This window comes from Lycorma delicatula, chromosome 4 (genome assembly GCF_047948215.1).
Source record: "Lycorma delicatula isolate Av1 chromosome 4, ASM4794821v1, whole genome shotgun sequence".
NCBI lineage: Eukaryota > Metazoa > Arthropoda > Insecta > Hemiptera > Fulgoridae > Lycorma > Lycorma delicatula.
The window spans coordinates 6,924,839-6,944,751 of record NC_134458.1 but is presented as its reverse complement, the minus strand read 5'-3'; the positions used below and the strand labels follow the sequence as shown (position 1 = coordinate 6,944,751).

Genomic DNA, 19,913 nt, shown 5'->3' with positions numbered 1-19,913 from the left:
AGCGTCCATCGTCGTCATTGCAGTTGTAGGACTTGTACTCGAATGATTGTCCAACGCCGTCAGTACCGTGTAGATATTTATGTCGTATTTTCTCCCACTCTTTTCGGTAAGTTTACAAAACAACCGGTAGAGTTCGTTTTCATCGATAACTCTACACGCAAACGGCGGAGGAGTGTCCCACAGTAATTCAAATTTGTTTTCACACAACAGCGCTTTAAGTTTTTTCACGTTTACCATAATCAGTTCGCACGAGCACAAGTATTCAAGTAACCCACGTCCGCTATAGTCAAATTTTTTACAATCGATTGCATGACTTTGACCATCGTTACAGTGTTCAAGAAGCATCATAAAACAATTTTTACTTACGTACGATGCAACCAATTTCAATTCGTTAACCAAATCAGTAAAAGTCTTTTTTGTGATAACCATTTGATAATAGATAAGAATTGTACTTTATTTAGTATGTCTTACCACCACCACCAGAACCTTTACACGCACCGTCAACAGTATCAATCTTTGAGCTATCAAGATATTCTTGCAAGCGACTATGAATTTCATCGTAAGTGGCGTTATAACTGAAAACTACTCTAACCGTATTGACACGATTCAAATCAATATTTGTGTTTAAAGCTTGTGGAAACGCTGCATTCAAAATTTCCATAAGATTTTGCAATGTTCTTACACGACGATGGGGGAAAATTTTAATTAACCACACCAATGCGGCAATATCAACATCTATCGCTAAACGGTTAATACACTAAACCATCCGACCCTTTTTATAGGTTGCGTTTCCACACCACCCTGGAGGTAGCAACTACGGCGCGTTGAGATTTTTTTACATGAGTGAAATCTCTCCCCCAGAGGCCTACTATAAAACACTCGAATTTTATTCTATGTATTTTTTTTCTTGCAAATTCTTTAACTAAAGACGTATATTCAACAGCATACTGACTGAGCACTACAGCGGTAGTCTTCGAGGCACAATAGAGTCGAATGAAAACGGAATGTTTTCCTTGATGCAATCTTTACAACGTTGTAATCCGTGCGAGTTAATCGATTCGTTGCACCAACAACATTTTACGCACAAGTCGTTGAACGAATAGTAATAACCATTCTTGGCCAATTCTTCTTTGTTTTCTGCGTTAGTATTTTCAAACGATCCACTTCTCTGACCAGATCCAACGGATTTATACATAACTTTAACCATTCTAAGTAAAAACATCCAGTTTGCAACGCACATTTTCCACTGGTGTGAAGATTGTTATACGGACAATTTACGATGTAATTTGAACTCGGTTTCATCGTACATCGTTATAAAATCGACTAATGAATTCGCATTTCTCCAATCCCTTGGTATATATTGTAGCGAATTGAGAACAAAGCTTCTTCATAATATCATCGCTGTATACAGCCTCATCATAATCCCAATCTATTTTGTGAACATTTCGCTCCAACCATAAATCCATTCACCGGTATTTTGATTTTAACTCAGACCTCGCGTACGGTGAACGAAAGTAAAGAATCATATAATGCCCATCTCCAACGACAGCGAGTTCTTTAACTATAAACTCATTGTGATTACCGTGGAAGCCGTGATACTGGTTTACACCTTCCATGACGAGCACTCAACAGCGAATAAGGTCTGACGTGTCTTTCACTTTATTATATCACATTAAAGTTACCCCCACCATCATCACAACAAATATCTTCTTTGGTTAATTCTTTCTTATCCATTGGTAATTTATGCGACGTTTTTTCGTTCTTCGGTATTCAATCTATTTTTAATATTCTTCTTTTTTTCCACAGGTGACTTTCTTCGTACTGCGGTCTTCAACTGCCTTTTACTACTATTCTTCTTCTTTTCCTCTACTAACGTTTCCTTCGCAATCATTGACGATTGGTCGGTGTTGTAGTTCTGTGAAGAAAAAGTTCCTTCCATGTCCCCTGCTCAACTGTGAATGAGGTTTGAGACATTGTTCTTACTGCTTTATGATTTGTTTAGTGTTACTCCCTCCACTTTTGATAAATTTTTTTCATCTTCATCTGTTAATCCAAAGTCATAATCCTTCGCAGTTTCTGGCGTACTTCTTACAGTAGATTTCTTAGCTGTTGTTGAAGGTAATGATGACAGAGTACCATTTTCATTGGTGGTTGTAATAATTTTACTGATTCGTATTAATGTCGTGCTACTGAATACATTATCTTTTAAAGTACATACCATATTAATAGCTAATGTTGTTGTTGATAAAGACCAGTTTTTTACCAGAGGTGTTATATTAACGGCGGTATTTGATGAAAAAATTGTCTCAATCGCCGACGAATTGCACCATACTATCGTAACATTTTCCGGTGAAAAAACAATTCTACACCTTACTGCTTTCACCGTCGGACATTGTGGTGAGGGTTCTGAATAGATACCTAATAAAACAGATAAAAGTAATCCAATCAAAAAGCCTGTTTTAAATACGCCCAAACTTACCAACCACCACTTACACGACCACCAGCACAACCATCATGACGGCGTACTTGTACTTTTATTTAATTTTTTATCTCCGTCTTCTTTTTGATCAATAAGTGTAAACCTTTCCAACATTACGAAACCTTCCTCACTATCTCCGTAAGCGGTGTGTACGTGACGATAGTATCGTGAATAATGAGACAGTAGGCAGCCGTATTCGCAGGTATATTATTTTTAATTTCAAAATCGATACGTACATCGACTGTTCCTGTTGTAAGTGATTCGTGCTGCTTGGAACAATCGATAACGATCAACGGCACATTATTTTTGAAATCTGTCAAACTGTAAGAAGGACATTCATCCTCTGACTTGTAATAACCTGAGTGAAAGCTGTCAAACATTTCATACATCATATTTATATCACCCTGCAGGTTATCGTAGGGATAGTATTGTGAATTCAAATACAGTCGTACATTAACCAACTCACACAATTCGAAATTAGTCAAAGTTTTTGTTGCTTTATCTTTTCTATCTGTTTGTAAACCGAATATCACGTATCTCGGTTTCTCCGTTTGCGCACATGTTTTTACCGTCCATGAATGTATGTTTGCTTGTGTTAGAGCCGGATATTCGTGGATTTTCCATGTACGAAAAGCTATCGCTAACGGTCTATCTCGTTCTATTACCTTCAACAATTGCAATCGCATCGTATCGACAACGTGAACATACGGAATTTTCCACGCTAACTGAGTCACTTTCAACTTGGAATCGGGCGCCTCTTTGGAAGACACTAATGCGTTCACGTCGCTGGAAGATCTAAGAAAACCAATTCTTGTTTGAGAAACTGTATAGCGTTGTTTGTTAACCACGATTCCGTTGCCTTTTTATTGCCTGCTTTAGTAGTTAACGTCCCTTCGACCATCAAATAGCTTTTATGCGGTAACGTGTACACATCTTGTTCGTGTATCGGTATCCGGATTTCATCGTTGTTGTTGTAAGTCGACGAAGCGTACGGCAGATGAGTATGATATTCGTGCTGTGTGATCGTGTTGTTGAACGAAACACTTTTACCGACGTCCAACATATTCGCTCCTATCGCTGCCATTACGGTTTACCAAAACTGTAAAACCAAGTTTTCAAAGAAACAACACGTTCCGCGATGTTAACCCTCTGGCGTTCCGCCACTATTGTATATTAGTCCCATTTTCTAATCTTCATCTTAAATGTAATCTTACGGTTATTGTCTCTCCGCGAAAATTTATCAATTTTCCGTTCTGATCGGTAAACCTTAAAGTGATTTCGTTTATATTCCTTGTATTTACCGGTAAGTATATTATATTCTTTGGCGATGCTCCACTATTTTGAAACATGGCGGTACACTTAGTGTAAATTCAATAATATATTATACTTGTAATATTATATTATATTCTTATATTATACTTGTAAGCTCCTTGCTCGGTAAATTTTCTCCACATCATCGTTTTCAGTGTTGATTAAATCGTTCGACTACCGATGCTTTTTTATCCAAATGTGTGGAATAGTGATTTATATTGTACGAATGTAATAGTCATTTAACCGACGGATTGTAAAACTCTTTACCCAAATCGGTTTGAAAATGACGCATCTTGTGTTTATCAAAAATAGGTGTGAGGGCTTTAGCAATTTCCGTACCGGTTTTGGTTTTAACCGGTACGGCGAATGCTAGTTTAGAAAAACAATTTATCATCGTCAGTATGTAACGATAACCTTTGTTCGATTTTGCATACGGTATCATCTCAACAAGGTCAGCTTGATATAGGTCTGAAATACTTTTAAGTTCTACGCGTCTTGTAGGGTAGTTTCGACGCGCCTGACGATGGAGCTCTTTAGCTATTGAAGCCTTGACGTTCATTGTTGTACTGACCGTATTTCGTGTGTTTGGATAGGAATAGGAAGAAAAAGGATCTTTATTTCTTTTTTTACCCGCCTCACCAATCTTATATCCCGGCCTTGACACCGGCCGTATCGATAACAATGATAAATCATTAATCGATCTGCTCATGTATAGTTTGGTTAAAGTGTTAATGTGTGATCGATTTGGGGGATTTAGGGTGGCCCTGAAAAGGGCCGTTTTACATTTTAAACGGTTACCCGAAAAACGGACAAGATGGCATACACCGTTTATGTTCGACCTATGGATGGTCCGCCTCTTCCCAATTCCACAAGCGTATTCGACAATGGTCACATCTGACCGTATCATCAATACCCTCGTACCTGATCCCATGCATAGCTTTGATCAGAGAGGAAAGTAATGGATTTTTCATATGCGGCCATAACGGTGTATATATCTTTTTCTTACCGTTTCTTGTAACTCTGTAAAACGTATGTACTCTATCATATAAAGAACGTTCCATTATGATTGACTGTTAACGGAAGAATGAATAAAGTTTCGAATATTATTTTTTATCTCTTAAAAAATTAATATAAAAATTTAGTTGTTTTATCTTCCAATTATTTTTATTTAAATGCTAGTTCCGAAAATAAAATTTATATAAAAAGTCAACTTTTTAACTCCGATTAAATTATCGTATGCAAACTGTTTTATTTTCCAATTAATCTTATCTAAATTCAACTTCCGTTGATAAGTCGCATAAAGAAAGACAAAAGATTTTCTATCTTTTTTAAAGCTATTTTCAGATGTATAAAATTTAATAATTATTTCTTTAAATTTAGTTTATCTAATAAATCTTTTATACTTACATCGTTTAATTTGATTTTATAATTGCATTTCATAAATCTTTTTTTTTATTAAGAATTTAATTGGAATAGAAACAACATTGCATTATTTATGTGGTAATAAATCTTTTAGATAACTGATGGATGTGAATGAATATAAAACGAATATTATTTATGCAGTAAATAATAATGATCTTTTATAATTGCATTTTGAAAAGAAGCTATTAAATTTAATTTATTTTATAAATATTTCTTTAAATTTTTTTATTATTATGTGCAATAAGTGTCTCTCTTGATGATAATAATTACATAACAAGTTTAACGAACAGTGTACATAAACTAAATTTATAATATTGCAGTAAAGTTAATATTTTGCATCATTCTGACTTCAACATTTTACATGTCAACATTACATATTGAAGAAGTGTTCACAATGGCATACTATACTGTACAGCATGAGATAAATGAGTTAATGAGCACATTTCGAGACTTAATGGAGATTAAGGATCGCATACTGCGAAATATATATGACCACACTGAAGTCGAACAAGCGTGGAATGACTTGATGTATGCGATATTGAGAGCGAGACGACGGGCAATGCGATTAGTTGTACGTTTCAACCAAGAGGCTCCGCCACCACCATCATCACTGTCACCATCTTACAATCAAGAAGATGATGCAGAATCAAATGGGTCTGCAACGGATTTCAACCCGAACAACAACGACGACAACAACAGCAATAACAATCATGATCAGCCACTACCATCACCATGAGCAGATAATGAATTACAAATTATACATGAAATTATCGATGGTGAAAATGGGCAAGAGTAGTAGTACCAATCATCGTGTTCCTCGTGGACATCAATGTCGACGTCGACGTGTTCGAGTGTGTCTTCGTCCGGAGGTCACAGACGTGGATGTTAGTTCGACACCACCACGACTACATTGTAGAACTCTAAATAGAATTCTAACAGGTCGACGCTAACTCAAGCCAGTCTGTTGAGGTCAATGATGGAAACTCATCAACCGACAGAGTCCGATCTGTTTAACATAATCGGTAACTGTCGAGTTGTTGGTTTGCAATCATCGATACTGCGAAGACTGTGTGCGAAAATTAGCGAGGTACAGCAGAATTTGTCCCGCCTGTCGACGAGATATATTGGGCTACCGCCGCATTAGAGAGGGAGACGATAGTAACTGATGTAAGTAATTTTTTTAGTCATTTATAGTATTACATATAATTTTTTTCACATGCAATAAAAGAAAGGCAATATATAGCCGAATGATAAAAGAAAATTAACAATTTAACTCTTAACAATTAACTCTTTTACCAAGTAAATTTAACGTGAACATACATTCATCATTAAAAGCAGCCGTTCTTTAATGTATTTTTATTTGATTCGAACTGTATTTTGAAGTTTTATTTAATGTAATGAATAAACCCGTGAAAATAGACCATTGGGTCCAACCGTCATTTTGATTGTTGGTTCTTTATGAAATTTTTTGGGGATAACTCAAACCCGTGTTTTACTATATGTTTTCCAGTAAATCCACTCTTTCACGGTGTAAATTTAACTACGAACACCCGTTCATTCTGAAAACATGACTGTTCAGCGTGTTTCTACTGAACATATGGTTCGCGTCCTGCTGGTTAGTTAGTACTACTTTCCGCTGCGGGATGTGCTGGCGTCAGTCCGCTACTCGAACGGTAGGCGTTCGGATTTATGTAGCTGTGTAGTAGCAATGTAATAAGTTTTGTATTATTTATTAAGATTTAACTATATCGTTTCATGTGTTTATGGTAATAAGAAGAACTTTAATTTAAAACAAAAGAAAATCATCTTTTGGATTGTTGTATTGTTTTCTTTTAACATATTAAAACCATGTTCTATCAGTTCACCTCAAACTAATGTATAAGACACTACAAAATGTAAACTCTCTCTCTCTATAATTGCTTGTTAAAAATTTAATATGTCTCAATTAATGCTGAAATATCGTATGTTATGTTTTAATATATGAATCTAAAGTAATATAAAAAATTCTTTAAATATTATGTTTTGATTTTCTTCTTTATAATCGTATGCTTCATAAAAATCAAGAGAATTCATGTCGACATATAAAATTAACGATTGTAAGATTACAATTCTGCGTAAGTTAACATTAAGCTATTAATGGTTTTCAATGAACAATAATAATAAGATTTTTGAGCAATTCCGTACATTATTTATTATCCACCCGACGGATGAATCACTCTTGGATTTACAGTCACTAAATGAATATTTTTAGGTTTTAGAACCAACAATGACAACACATTCAACTGTCAAAGAATCATTACTTTCATAGAAAGCAAATGAGGGTTGAACCCGAGGTTTCCATACTACTACGGTGTCATTACTATACACTTTAAGCAACACCATACGCTTTAAACAAATAAAATTATTTGTTTGTGGAATTTGTTCTACAGTATTGAAGTTATCAAGTGTAACAAGTTTTGTAATTTTATTTAGGATCGTAAAATCGATCCTAAATATAGTATGACGGGAAGAATTAGCGTTTCCAATTTATTATACTTATTCTCACAGATTAGTTAGACACTATTAATCTTTATAGAAAAAAAGCTGTAGTAAATGTTATGAAAATATATTTCCTAAACAAACGTTTACGTTAAATTCTATAGATTAGATTCTTATACCAAAAATATAAAAAGTAAGAGGGTCACTGACACAGATCACCAGCCATTACGATTCCGTGATTATTAATTTGTTTACACGAACTCCCACTACTTCCCCCATATGTGCATCCTCTCATGCGCACGCACATACACACACACACACACACACACACACATATACACAGAGAGAAAGAGAGTGAGAGAGAGAGAGAGAGAGAGAGAATTATTTACTTGCGTTAAGACCGAATTCGGTAAATATTCTTAAGAAATTCAATAATTTATAAAAGAGATAACCGGGAGAAAGTTATGAAGGAAATGAGGTTATTTGTTTAATTTAACTTTTTTTATTTCCTATTTTTAGAAGAAATTCATGTAATACGTATAATACATTTTAGGTGAAATTAGAACGTAGAAGTCGTCTACGAGGTTTCCCCGTACCAATTTTCTTAAATTTTTAGTACAATCTAATTAGGCTATTTAAGAAATACGATTTAGCTTAAATAGGTACAGGAAGGACTATTACTTTTAATTTGAAAAAAATAATAGTATAAAGTTATTAAGCATTAAAATATAGCCTAGCATAAATTTTTCGATTAAATAGCTATTTGAGTCGGAAATGAGTTTTTTAAAAGTTTTATTATTCATTCCTTTTCATAAGTTCAGTAAGAAAATAAGTAAGTTAATGAAATTGAACTGTTCATTATTTGATAGAGGATGAACTGATATTTTTAATGAATATTTTGAGCCGTACAGAAAACTTCTCTAGAAAATGATTAACCGGCGTGTTTTCTTACAAGAAGCAATAACTGCAGTAAAAATAAATATTTTATTTTAATCGGTACTAATAATCACGTTATTATAAGATAATTTAAAAATGTTAAAAAAAATATATATAACAAAATATATTCCTTGCCACGGCCGATCTCTGTGGCGGAGCGGTAGCGTCACGGCCTTTCATCCGGGGATCTCAGATTAGAATCCCAGTCAGGCATGATATTTTTCATATGCTACATCCATTTTCATGCTCCCACGTATAAGCTTCGTTGTAAACTTCTGTAGTGAATTAATTCATCGGTTAAAAAAAAAGATTATTAGATAAGTACGATGAAAGTTCATATTTATTAATTATTTAAAATACAGACAAATGAAATAACGTTAAAGTAAATATATAAGATAATCGCTCTTATTATTATTATTTATATGAAGATAAATATAAAAGATAATTACAAAACGGATGACGTAGTCTATCTATGATCAGGATGACGTAGTCTATCTTATTTTTAAAAAGAGGGATACGAGGTTTTCGGGTCAGGGTATGCTAGTGCGTGCATGCGTTAGTCTTAAATTGTATGTTTAATAAGTCTGTATGTGTGTTTGTGTTGGTATGCGTACAAACACTTCCCTCATCAAATCGCAATACAGTGTGTCGGAAGACGGATCCTTCATCAGATTGTATACAGGCCTTAGGGTCTTTCATCCCGTTAGGCGTTGCTTTTTAATCTGAAATTAATCATACGGTTTGTTTAAAAGAAAAACCTGAAGAAGGGTAACAGTTGACAGCTTTTAAAGGAAGCTACGCGTTTACTTTTTTTTTTATGTTCATCTTTCATAAGACGAAAAACTAATTCTTCATTAGTTCGATGTTAAGATGAGTGAAAGGAAGAGTATCGTTAGTGAGTTACACAAGCAAGCCGCACGCGATTACCTAATGCGAAATCTAGAGCTCAAGGTTTATCAGGCCGATCTAGTGGAGATCATACTGTATGCAAAAATTAATAAGGAAAATAGGTAATAAATTGTTTATCAAGTCCGCATTCACGAAATCACTTAAAAGTAAAACAGCCGAAGAAGTTGTCAAAGTTCTTGAACCGATTTTGAAAACGAATAAGATGAGACATTTTCAAACAGTTGATGGTAAGGAGCGGTTCAGTTTCAGAGTTGAATAACTTATGAGCAAATATAATATTAATCACTACTCCACTTACATTCAGAAAACCTTCTATAGTGGAACGCTTTAATAGAACAGAAGAACAAGATGCGGCGTAACTTTATTAAAAGGCTTATTTACAGACGAGTTGATATTTTAGATGAATTGATCTGAGAGTACAACGATTCCGAATAAACGTGGGAGTAAAAAAAAATGAAAGTCGGTGACAAAGAGAGGATAAGTAAGTATAAAACAATGTTTGCCAAAGGGTACATGCCGAACTGGACTAATAGATTGTTTACTGTACACGTCTTGAAGCTCGCAATGCACGTTACATATGTATTAAAAACAGTGGAGGTGAGGTTATAAAAGGATCGTTTTATGTCGAAGAATTAAATGAAACAAATACGGTTACGTATTTTTGATAGAGAAAAGGAACAAAATGCATGTACCATGGAGGCGGTATGATAAAAGTCACCATTTTTAGGTTGATTAAAAACACGTCGTTTCAAGGTGTCATTTTTAAAAATGAAGTTCAAGGAACAAGATAAGCTTTCAGTGTGTAATTTCGATTACTGTCGAGGATAAAATAAAAGAGAGATTAATATCACGTGTTTAGTTGTAGGTCTTTCGAACTATGGTAAAATGAACGCGGTTTTTAATTTGTTATTTGACTGTAACCGTTTGCGTTTTCTAAATCGCTTTACCAACCGAAATATACATTGAAACACGGTTTCTTTTGTATTTTTTCCGTACAACTGGATGGTGCGATCAGTTTTTGATTTTTTTTTTAATTTAAAGAAATTATCAACAATTACTGAAAAATTCATTATTGCAAGTCATTTTTTTTGCATTTTTAAGCATATTTTTGAATTGTGATTATAATTTTTTTTTATTTTACCAAAAGGTATATGTCAAAACAAAAAAAAAATATCCACCGGCAGAACTGCGTACGATGATTTTTCTAAGCAAAAGTTTTTTTAAAAACAAAAGTGTTTCGGACCGGAAAAAATAAATATCTTGGAAACTTCTTGATTTTCTTATCTAAAACAATTTGTGGTTATTTAAGACACAGAAAGGTATACTTTAACCAAGTTTCGTCAAAAATAAGTTATTTTTGCGGAAATGAAAATAAAAAACGAAAAAAACGACTTTTCACATTTTTATCGGAAATTTTGAGGTTATGTTAAAAAGTGACTTCTGCAAAAGTTGTAGATTTTTGCATGATCTACAACTTTTGTACTCAAATCAACCCTTCACCGCCACTGCTCACGCATTTATTTTTTTACGTTTATTAAGCCCCTTTACCATTTCCAGTTATAAAAGTCCAGGTAACAATTTTTCCCCCTCTAAATGAGTTATTTCGATCGGTCTATTAACTTTTTAATATTTTTACAAATAATAATTTAGAAAATTTATTATAAAATGTATACGTTTTAAATAAGGAAATAAATAAGAATTATAAAATTAAAAATAATTTTTAACGATAGGTAAGGTTAAATTTTAATTTCTCTGCAAATGCTAAAAACAAATCCAGTATTTTACCATATAGATTGTTTTTTAAGGATGATGGTGTAACCAAGTATATGCTCGGTTCATGAATAACAGTTGAAACTACAAAATCTGTCACTTTTTGAACCGTGACAGGTAAAGAAATGGGAGTGAAAAAATGACAAATTACACGTGCCATATATGTCGCTATAGAGCATTAGAAAAAAAATTAAAGACAGTCCGGCTAAACGAGTTTTGTTTTAAAACTGAAGGATATAACATTTTTTTATTAGAAATTTTTAAGTGACAACATGTTAAAACACGTACAAAAGAAAGTACGAAAATAAAAATAAATTTAATCACCGATGTAATAACGAGAAGAATAAATCATACATTTAATAATGATTTGTTTATTCATTTACCTATCTTTTTTTACCTGATTTTTTTGTTTTAAAAAGTCCGTTTTTTTTTAATAGAGTTGTTTCTCTTTTATTTACGAAAAGTTAGCAAATCTTTTGTAGTACTAATAACGTAATCAATTCTGTCTCTGGTATCGTACGATTTCATTAGTTTTCCTGTACTTCACATCGTTTTCATGACAAACCAAACATGTTCTTCTTCTAATTTCTTAAAAAATGTTTTTATTTTGTATAAACACAATGTTTTCCTTTTATTTTAGAATTTTGTTTGCCGCATCAGTACTACCTTCTCATGTTCATCGCATTAACTTTTTGTTTGATGTTTTATCAACTCCCCGTATACATTCTGAAATGTTTCTTTTTAATTATGAAATAAGGTAATTAGTTTTCATTTTATCGACAGATTTTCTGTCGTTATTTTTTTATAATAAATATCACAGTCTATTCCAACATATCTAGCGATTTATATGTATGAATGTGTATGTAATATGTATATATAGTAGTGTCTGTGAGTCTGTTACAATTTTACCCAAAAACTACTCGACCGATTAAAATGAAATTTTGTATAAACATAGTTTTAATTTCTGGAAACGTAGGAACGTAGGATTACTGCCGTCACGAAATTTTTCACCGTTTCAAGAAGGTGACCGTTAGAATGGCTTGCGGTAACAACCAAATTATGTTCCTTGCCGTTATTAAACTTTACTACGGTCAAACCGTTGGTCAAGTCGAATTCTGAGACGATTTGCAGTATTTCAAATTAAATTTTCTACAAAAAAAGATCCGCATGTCTTTTTCGGTATCTATTTTGTTTATCGATAGAAGTAGATTTAAAGGTGCGCGGTGTATGGAGCGGCGGATCAACCGACACAGCCACTGCCACTGTTCCTACATGTGCGACGCGGCCCATCGCGACTGGCTGCACCTGCCTACAGTTACTTGACTAAAAACCATAAAAAAAAAAAACAACAAAAAAAATAAAAAATGAGAAACGAAATACGGTCACCTCCTTATGGTGTTTCCCGGATAACGCTAAGGACCGTGCAAAATACTTTATTACCCGTACGAAGTAACCGGCTATAACTACTATTTTTAAGACGGGAACCGACTATTCTGAATTCCGCATACTTCAGATCACTCAAAGGTGATTCCTGTGCTGACAACTGTTGTTTTGAAGAAATTACAGTGCACTGATGATTTCTATAAGTTAAACAGATTTTAATTGTTATTTATCAATATTATTCTCACAAATAATGAGGATAATGAACGCAGCGGGATCCTGGCTAAACGGGTAAGACAAGCGAAACAAGCTACGTTCTAGTAAAAATATATTTATACAGAACATCTTTAATCGTACAATTTTTCCAAAATTCTTGTATTTCCGTTTCGTTTTCAAAAAAATATTACATTTTTACTGAAATATTCTTCTATAGCGGCGCTTTAAACTTTCAATAATACTTTTATCCATCGGCCGAATCAGACAAAGCAAGTAGTTAAATAAATCATATGACGAAGAATAGAAGGTTACAAATTAGCAAGGTTTTACTATAAATAATTAAAGTTGATGATTAATTACGAAGTACTGCATAAAAAGAGAACATTGACAATTCATTATCTTTTACTTCTCTTGTACCGGTGTTTCTCTCTTATGAGATTAACGTTTTTAATTTTTGATTTTGTAAAAATTCATGAACTTATTGTTAGTTCGAAATGTATTTTAAAAGAGATTTACCTGTTTAAATTATTTTTTTTTTGTTGGCGAATTTTAAATCATAGCTTTGGTTTTGCTTTAAAAATAAATTGACGATAATACAATTTTTAAGCTAAATTCTGCTTTGAAATAAATCAAGTCACATTATAATCTATTTTTTATATAACTGAAGAAAACGAAGTAAGAATTTTAGGCTAGGGAAAATTTTTCCATCAAAATATTTATAAAATATTTTTAGATTTTCCGAATAACAAACGATTTTTTGAAAGAAAAGAATTCGTAAAATTAGAAAACATTTAAATGAATTTTATAAATTTTTTCCAAGTAAGTAATGTGTGCAGCAAGTAATAAGGTCCTAATATAGCCCTTTACTTCATATCAGTAAGTAGTGGTAAGATGTCTGATTTGGTTTAATTGAATTATATGTTTCTTAACACTTGAATGAACTTTTTGCTTAGTTAGTATGCTAATAGACTAAAAGAGTTTAACCCGCCGGGTTGGTCTAGTGGTAAATGAGTCTTCCCAAATCAGCTGATTTGATAATCGAGAGTTCCAGCGTTCAAGTCCTTGTAAAGTCAGTTATTTTTACACGGATTTGAATATTAGATCGTGGATACCGGTGTTCTTTGGTGGTTGGGTTTCAATTAATCACACATCTCAGGAACGGTCGAACTGAGACTGTACAAGACTACATTTCATTTACACTCATGCATATCATCCTCTGAAGTATTATCGGCTAAACAGGAAAAAGAAAGGAAAGACTACAAGAATTTGGGGTTCAGTCCCCACTAAATCACTTCTGGGTACTTTATCATGGAAATTTATTTTTTACTCTAATTTCTCTATTGACGCATTCTGTATACGACGTAATAGGGAATTTATACTTCGAAAAGTTTTCTTTCTCTGTTACAAATTTTATTTTTCAAATAAAATATATATACAAATAAAGCATAAAAAAACGTATTAGGATTCAATGGATAGGTATCACGCATTTTTTTCTAACCTATACTTTTTCTTTCTTTTTCTTGTTTAGCCTCCGGTAACTACCGTTCAGATAATACTTCAGAGGATGAATGAGGATGATATGTATGAGTGTAAATGAAGTGTTGTAGTCTTGTACATTCTCAGTTCGACCGTTCCTGAGATGTGTGGTTAATTGAAACCCAACCACCAAAGAACACCGGTATCCACGACCTAGTATTCAAAAACCGTGTAAAAATAACTGGCTTTACTAGGACTTGAACGCTGGAACTCTCGAGTTCCAAATCAGCTGATGTGGGAAGACGCGTTCACCACTAGACCAACCCGGTGGGTTTTCTAACCTATACTTTACTTGTGTTTTAGCATTAAAACACAAGGATAAAGACTAATCAAAGTAGTTACTTTAATTTACAAAACTATTTTTAAAATTTAATTAGACTTAAATAATAGGAAACACACACACACACACACATATATATATATATATATATATATATATATATATATATATATATAAGAGAGAGAGATTGTTTTTAAATATAATTTTAAGTAAAATATTTAACGTTTAAGGTACGTTCGGTTTTATTGTACATGAATCAAAGGTTCATATATAAAAATCTTAAATGAAAACTTTAATTCGAAGATTGGCAACCGTTTTAGCAGGCTCCAGTAAAATTAAAAACCGAATTTTTTAAATAATTTGTAATATTTATTCTAAATTTCATTTGTAAACGTTAATTTTATCCGGGTCTGGTACGGAAATTAAAAATAAACTGAAATTCCTAGATTAATTTAAATTTTAATCACTCCTAAAACGTTTAATGTCTATTTTGAGGGTAAACAAATAAGTTTTAATGAAGAAATAGAAAACAGATTAGGAAAAAAACAGCTAACGCAACCCCTACAAATGCAAAATCTTAATTTTGAATCGCGTTGAGTTTACGAAGGTATCCAAGGCATGTGTGATACTACACACACACCTGGTTTTTCGTACAATCGAATTTTAAGTTTGTATATGTAACGCGGTTAAGTTTGTGTCCAAGGCACGCGTTTTACCACGTGTGTACATAAACAATACACACATGAGCTTGTGGGCGCACGCACACATACATACACACACACACACACACACACACACACACACACACACACACACACACACATACACAAAAAAAACTACATGCCCTTTATATTAACTTCTTTTTCGAGATGGTACGTGTTTGAATGTAAATAACATGTTAAAAGTGTTACAATGGGACGCTGAGTTTGGTGGAGGTTGTTTAGTGGGGGTCAAAGTGGAGTCGGCGGGTCGGATTGAGTGGTGGATGTGAAATCGAGGACGACCACTCTCGTCACGTGACCGACCTGGAGGTTGACCGCAGCGGGGTGGTGGTGGAAGACTGGCGGTTGGAGTGCGATAGGTGCATATAGAAACATACAGGTAAAAAGAGATAGAAACTGTCGGTGTTCAGCGCGGCGTGCCGGTTCTGACAGCGCTGCCAGTGCAGTGTGAGAACTCTGGTGAGAGTCAGTCGTGTCGGCCTGCAACGTGATCCCATAGTTTGTTTATTTTTTTCTGTATTTAGTTTAAACTTTAGACTTTATTAAAAAATCGAATAATTCTTTATACTAAATAACGGATAATAAATTAGTGTTGATGAATTTCTAGTGACATATATACTTCGATCGATTTAATAGTGTTTTTAAAACGTACTAGTGTCGTACTGTTATTCGGTTACTGTGTCGTTCACTTACAGCGGAGTTTCTAACAGCGGTCTAAATGTCTTCTACAAGCATTACGATATAAAATTTTGTGCAATATAAAGTGAAATATTTAATTAAATAGAATTCTTTATTATAGAGAAGAAACTGACAAACCACACCTTGTTACGAAAAGAGATTTTAACGTCGGAACTAAACTGAAGCGTTTATTAAAGTATGGTTTTATGTGATGTGTTTCGATATATAAGTATAACAGCTTAGTGTTTTATTAGCGTATGAAAAAAAAGTACCGTAAAATTATTTCTTGTAGACAATATTAATTTTTTGAAACTAGAATGATATGTAATCTAGGTTTTAACTAAACTATTACAACAAATAAATTAAAATATAGGAAAATGAGGAAAGATATTAAAAAATCATCTTATTACGTATGGTTCTTAGGAGCTCAAGAAGCGAAGGGTTTAAGAGGATCCGAGTATATAACCCCGGTCATAAGATGTTTGGTAGAAAGAGAACGCGATGTAGAACCCTTCAAGGTCACTCTGCAGGTCAGCCACAAGGGATTGAAAATCGTGCAAAATGTTCCTGACACGAGCAATTTTAGTCCGGTAGGAAAAGCTGCCGGGAAGACCAACAGCGCAAAATCCGAGGTAGTTAAACACTTTATTCCTCATCACGCGGTGACGTGTGTATTACAAGAGGAGGATGTAGTCGCTTGTATACTGTTATTGTACAATCCCGTCACTAAGTGTCCTGTTCACGTACACGCTTACCGTTGCGACTCGGTGGAAACCGCTTCTGTTCTCAGCGGACAGTTACAGACTCTTATCGAAAGACCAGAAAATCAAAAAAAACTAGCGGAGATCGAAGCTCGGCTGCGAGCAAAAGGACTTTTGTTACCGTCTCCGCAGGAAAGACCCGTAAGAAGAATACCTTTAGCGGGAGGTTCCGACGGGCGAAGCAGCAGCACTCGAGAATCAGAGTCGTCTGGAGGTTCTTCTTCGGAACGTTTAAGCGGCGTAGGGCAACAAGAACGAATCGCAAGCTTATACGATTCTCTCGCGGCCGAGTTGAGAGAGAAACTGGGAACGGGCCCTCAGACTCAAGCGCAAGCACAAGCGCCCATACTTCTGCCGCCTCGAGACTACGACACCGTCCATCGTCAGAAAGGAAATCTTTCTAATATCGATCTACGTCGTTGTCTTAATACAAATATCGTCGGTGTTAATGTTTCTCAAAACTGCCGTCCGTCAGGAAGCAAGCATACTACTTCTGGTGTAGGCGTCGCCAAGGTCGGTTCCAGCGGAGGGTCGAGCGGCATCGGGTCCGACCACGCTCCCAGTCCTGACCAAGAATCTGACACCCGCTTCCTGGACACCCAATCCACTTCCGGTAAGGACATCTCGCTGTCGCTAAAATTTAGGCTAGAAATAAAAATGTTATCTAAGGTAATCTATTAGATATATAACCTTCCCAAAATAAAGTTGATTTTTAGCAACTTTAAATTATTTGACAATAAAATTTTAATGTAATTACTGATCGGTTAGATAAATTTCTATTGCAGAATTCTCTTTACGACAATCGATCGAAATCATTGAACGAATCAAAAAATTCACTTTAAAATTTCACAACTCGAGTCACTTTACGTAACTTAAAAATAAGATTTCCATCGTATATTTTTTATTCATGCGTATAAATTTCACGCAGATGATTGTACGATATCAACAGATAAAAATAAACTTCGATAACGCGAGAAGTTTAATATTTTACGGGGGGGGGGGATGATCAAATCTTAAGCATAATTGATTTTATATTAATAATTTTGCATTTGCTATCGAGTCACTATACATTTTAATTTTTAGGATGTTATATATTTTTTTTAAATAAATTTTTTCTTGATATCTCTTTCAATTATTAAGCTTTATAATTTATCCGTTTTTAATTGGATAGAGTTGTAAAAACATTAATCTATTAAAGTGTACATTTAAAGACGTTACAATGTACGAGTAAATCGTCGGTGTCAACGTACCGATTGATACTGACAAAGAAAAAATTTGTGTTCACAGTTTAATAAAACAATTAAATTAAGCTTATTTTTATGAATTCAATGTAGAAAATTTCCTTCCTGTCACAGGCAAAGAGACTAGATAAATATGATATGCGTAATAGTTTTCTTTTGTAAACGGTCAGAATTTCTGTTAAAATATTTCGACTGTAAAGAACGTAAAACAAACGATTTGATAGACTACGCGTAGGTTTTAATTTTGAACTATACCTGAATAATATTAAGCTTTACGTACGGCGTATAACACAGATGTTACCATCGTTATCAACGGTTATTTAAAAAAAAATTCTCTTAGTTAACTTAGCTACTCTACTCCTAAGTAAAACTACTCGTAGATAAATTATTATTATTATAAATAATTATCTCTATTTTTTTTAAATTTAAATAAAAACAAGTAACAGTAATAATAATAATAATAATAATAATAATAATAATTATAAATAGAAAAATTAATAAAGGTTTATAATTCATTACGTTAATAATAAATAAAAATACAAAGCAATATTAGGATAAACTAAAGTTACTTTGAAGATAAAAAAAATAAAATCTGAATCTTCTTAATTTTTATATAAATTTTCAAATTAATAAAACAGAATATAAATAGATTTGTAAAACATTAATAAGATTTATTAATTCATTAACGTACGAAAATTTACGTAAAACATTTTGCGATAACCTTCTGTTAAGCCGACAGAATTTTCTGCTAGTGTCAATTTTATCCACGATCGGACGAGTGTTCACAAATGGGAACCTAGGTAATTTATTTTTACTTTACACTCTATTCTAATGATTTTTTTAAAATTCATTTCAAACGTAATTATAACATTACCTTTATATTAACATTTTTGTAGCGCCTGCGCGCGCGCACACACACATACACAAAGAAAGACTTATACTAAAATGTTATTGAAATAAAATATTGAAAAGAATGTCGTTTATAATAATTGAAAATTTATAAATTAGATGTTTATTTCGCATTTTTATAAATCATCATCAGTAAACGTAAATGTAATAAAAATTAATTTAGATAGAAAAGCAAATTTAAAAAAGTATAAAATGTATAGTTAAATAAATTTTAAATCCAAAAAGAAAAAAATGTCAACAAATAATAACATAAAATTCACCACCAGAATTATTTTTATTTTTTAATTAATTAATTTTTTTGTTTTAATTCTGTAAATCGGCAAATAGAAAATTCTCACGAACCATTTACAACGAATAAAAAGTAAAATAAAAGTTACGTATAAATATCAATTGTTGAAGTCTCCATCATAAGATAAGAGGGAATAATAAAAGTGAATATAAATAAAAATTAACATAAAAAAAATTAGTCTAGAACAAAATATTACACAATAGATAATAAAATATATTATAGGACTATATGATAAGACTATATATTATAAAATATTCTATCTTTAAAAGTTCTAAAAAACCCTCTTAAATAAAGATTAATAGATTACACTCTGGTTTTAATTGTTAAAAAATCTATGTAAGTTTATATTTTTAATTTATCTGAACTATTCCTGAGCGTTTCTCTTAGTAGGTTAACTTCAATAACCGTTTAGCATATCTGATACGTTTTTCATCCGATTAACTTTTTTTATTTATAGAATTACTTTTTTGTAAAGGAGTTTAGGCGTTTCAATTTGCTATTTTAATATTAGGAGACGGTAATATTTTTTAAAAAAAGCACGTAGATTTTATATGTATTTATAAAAATTTCCCTAATTCTGCCGACAAATAGAAGAA

The 19,913-nt window shown here is 33.0% G+C and overlaps 1 protein-coding gene across 2 annotated transcripts in view; it reads left to right on the top strand.

The window, feature by feature from the left end:
• The first annotated feature begins 1,816 nt into the window (after positions 1-1,816).
• Positions 1,817-19,913, top strand: part of LOC142323071 (uncharacterized) — a 118,473-nt gene continuing 100,376 nt past the window's right edge. The window contains exon 1 of one of the 2 annotated variants that reach the window (XR_012756014.1): positions 1,817-1,963. Coding sequence is in view for 1 of the 2 variants with exons in the window: in XM_075362225.1 (XP_075218340.1) it covers positions 16,495-17,491 (997 nt within the window). In the remaining variant the exon portion in view is untranslated. Of the gene's footprint in view, positions 1,964-16,225; positions 17,492-19,913 lie in introns of those variants that run through there. The other variant, XM_075362225.1, reaches the window with a different exon arrangement.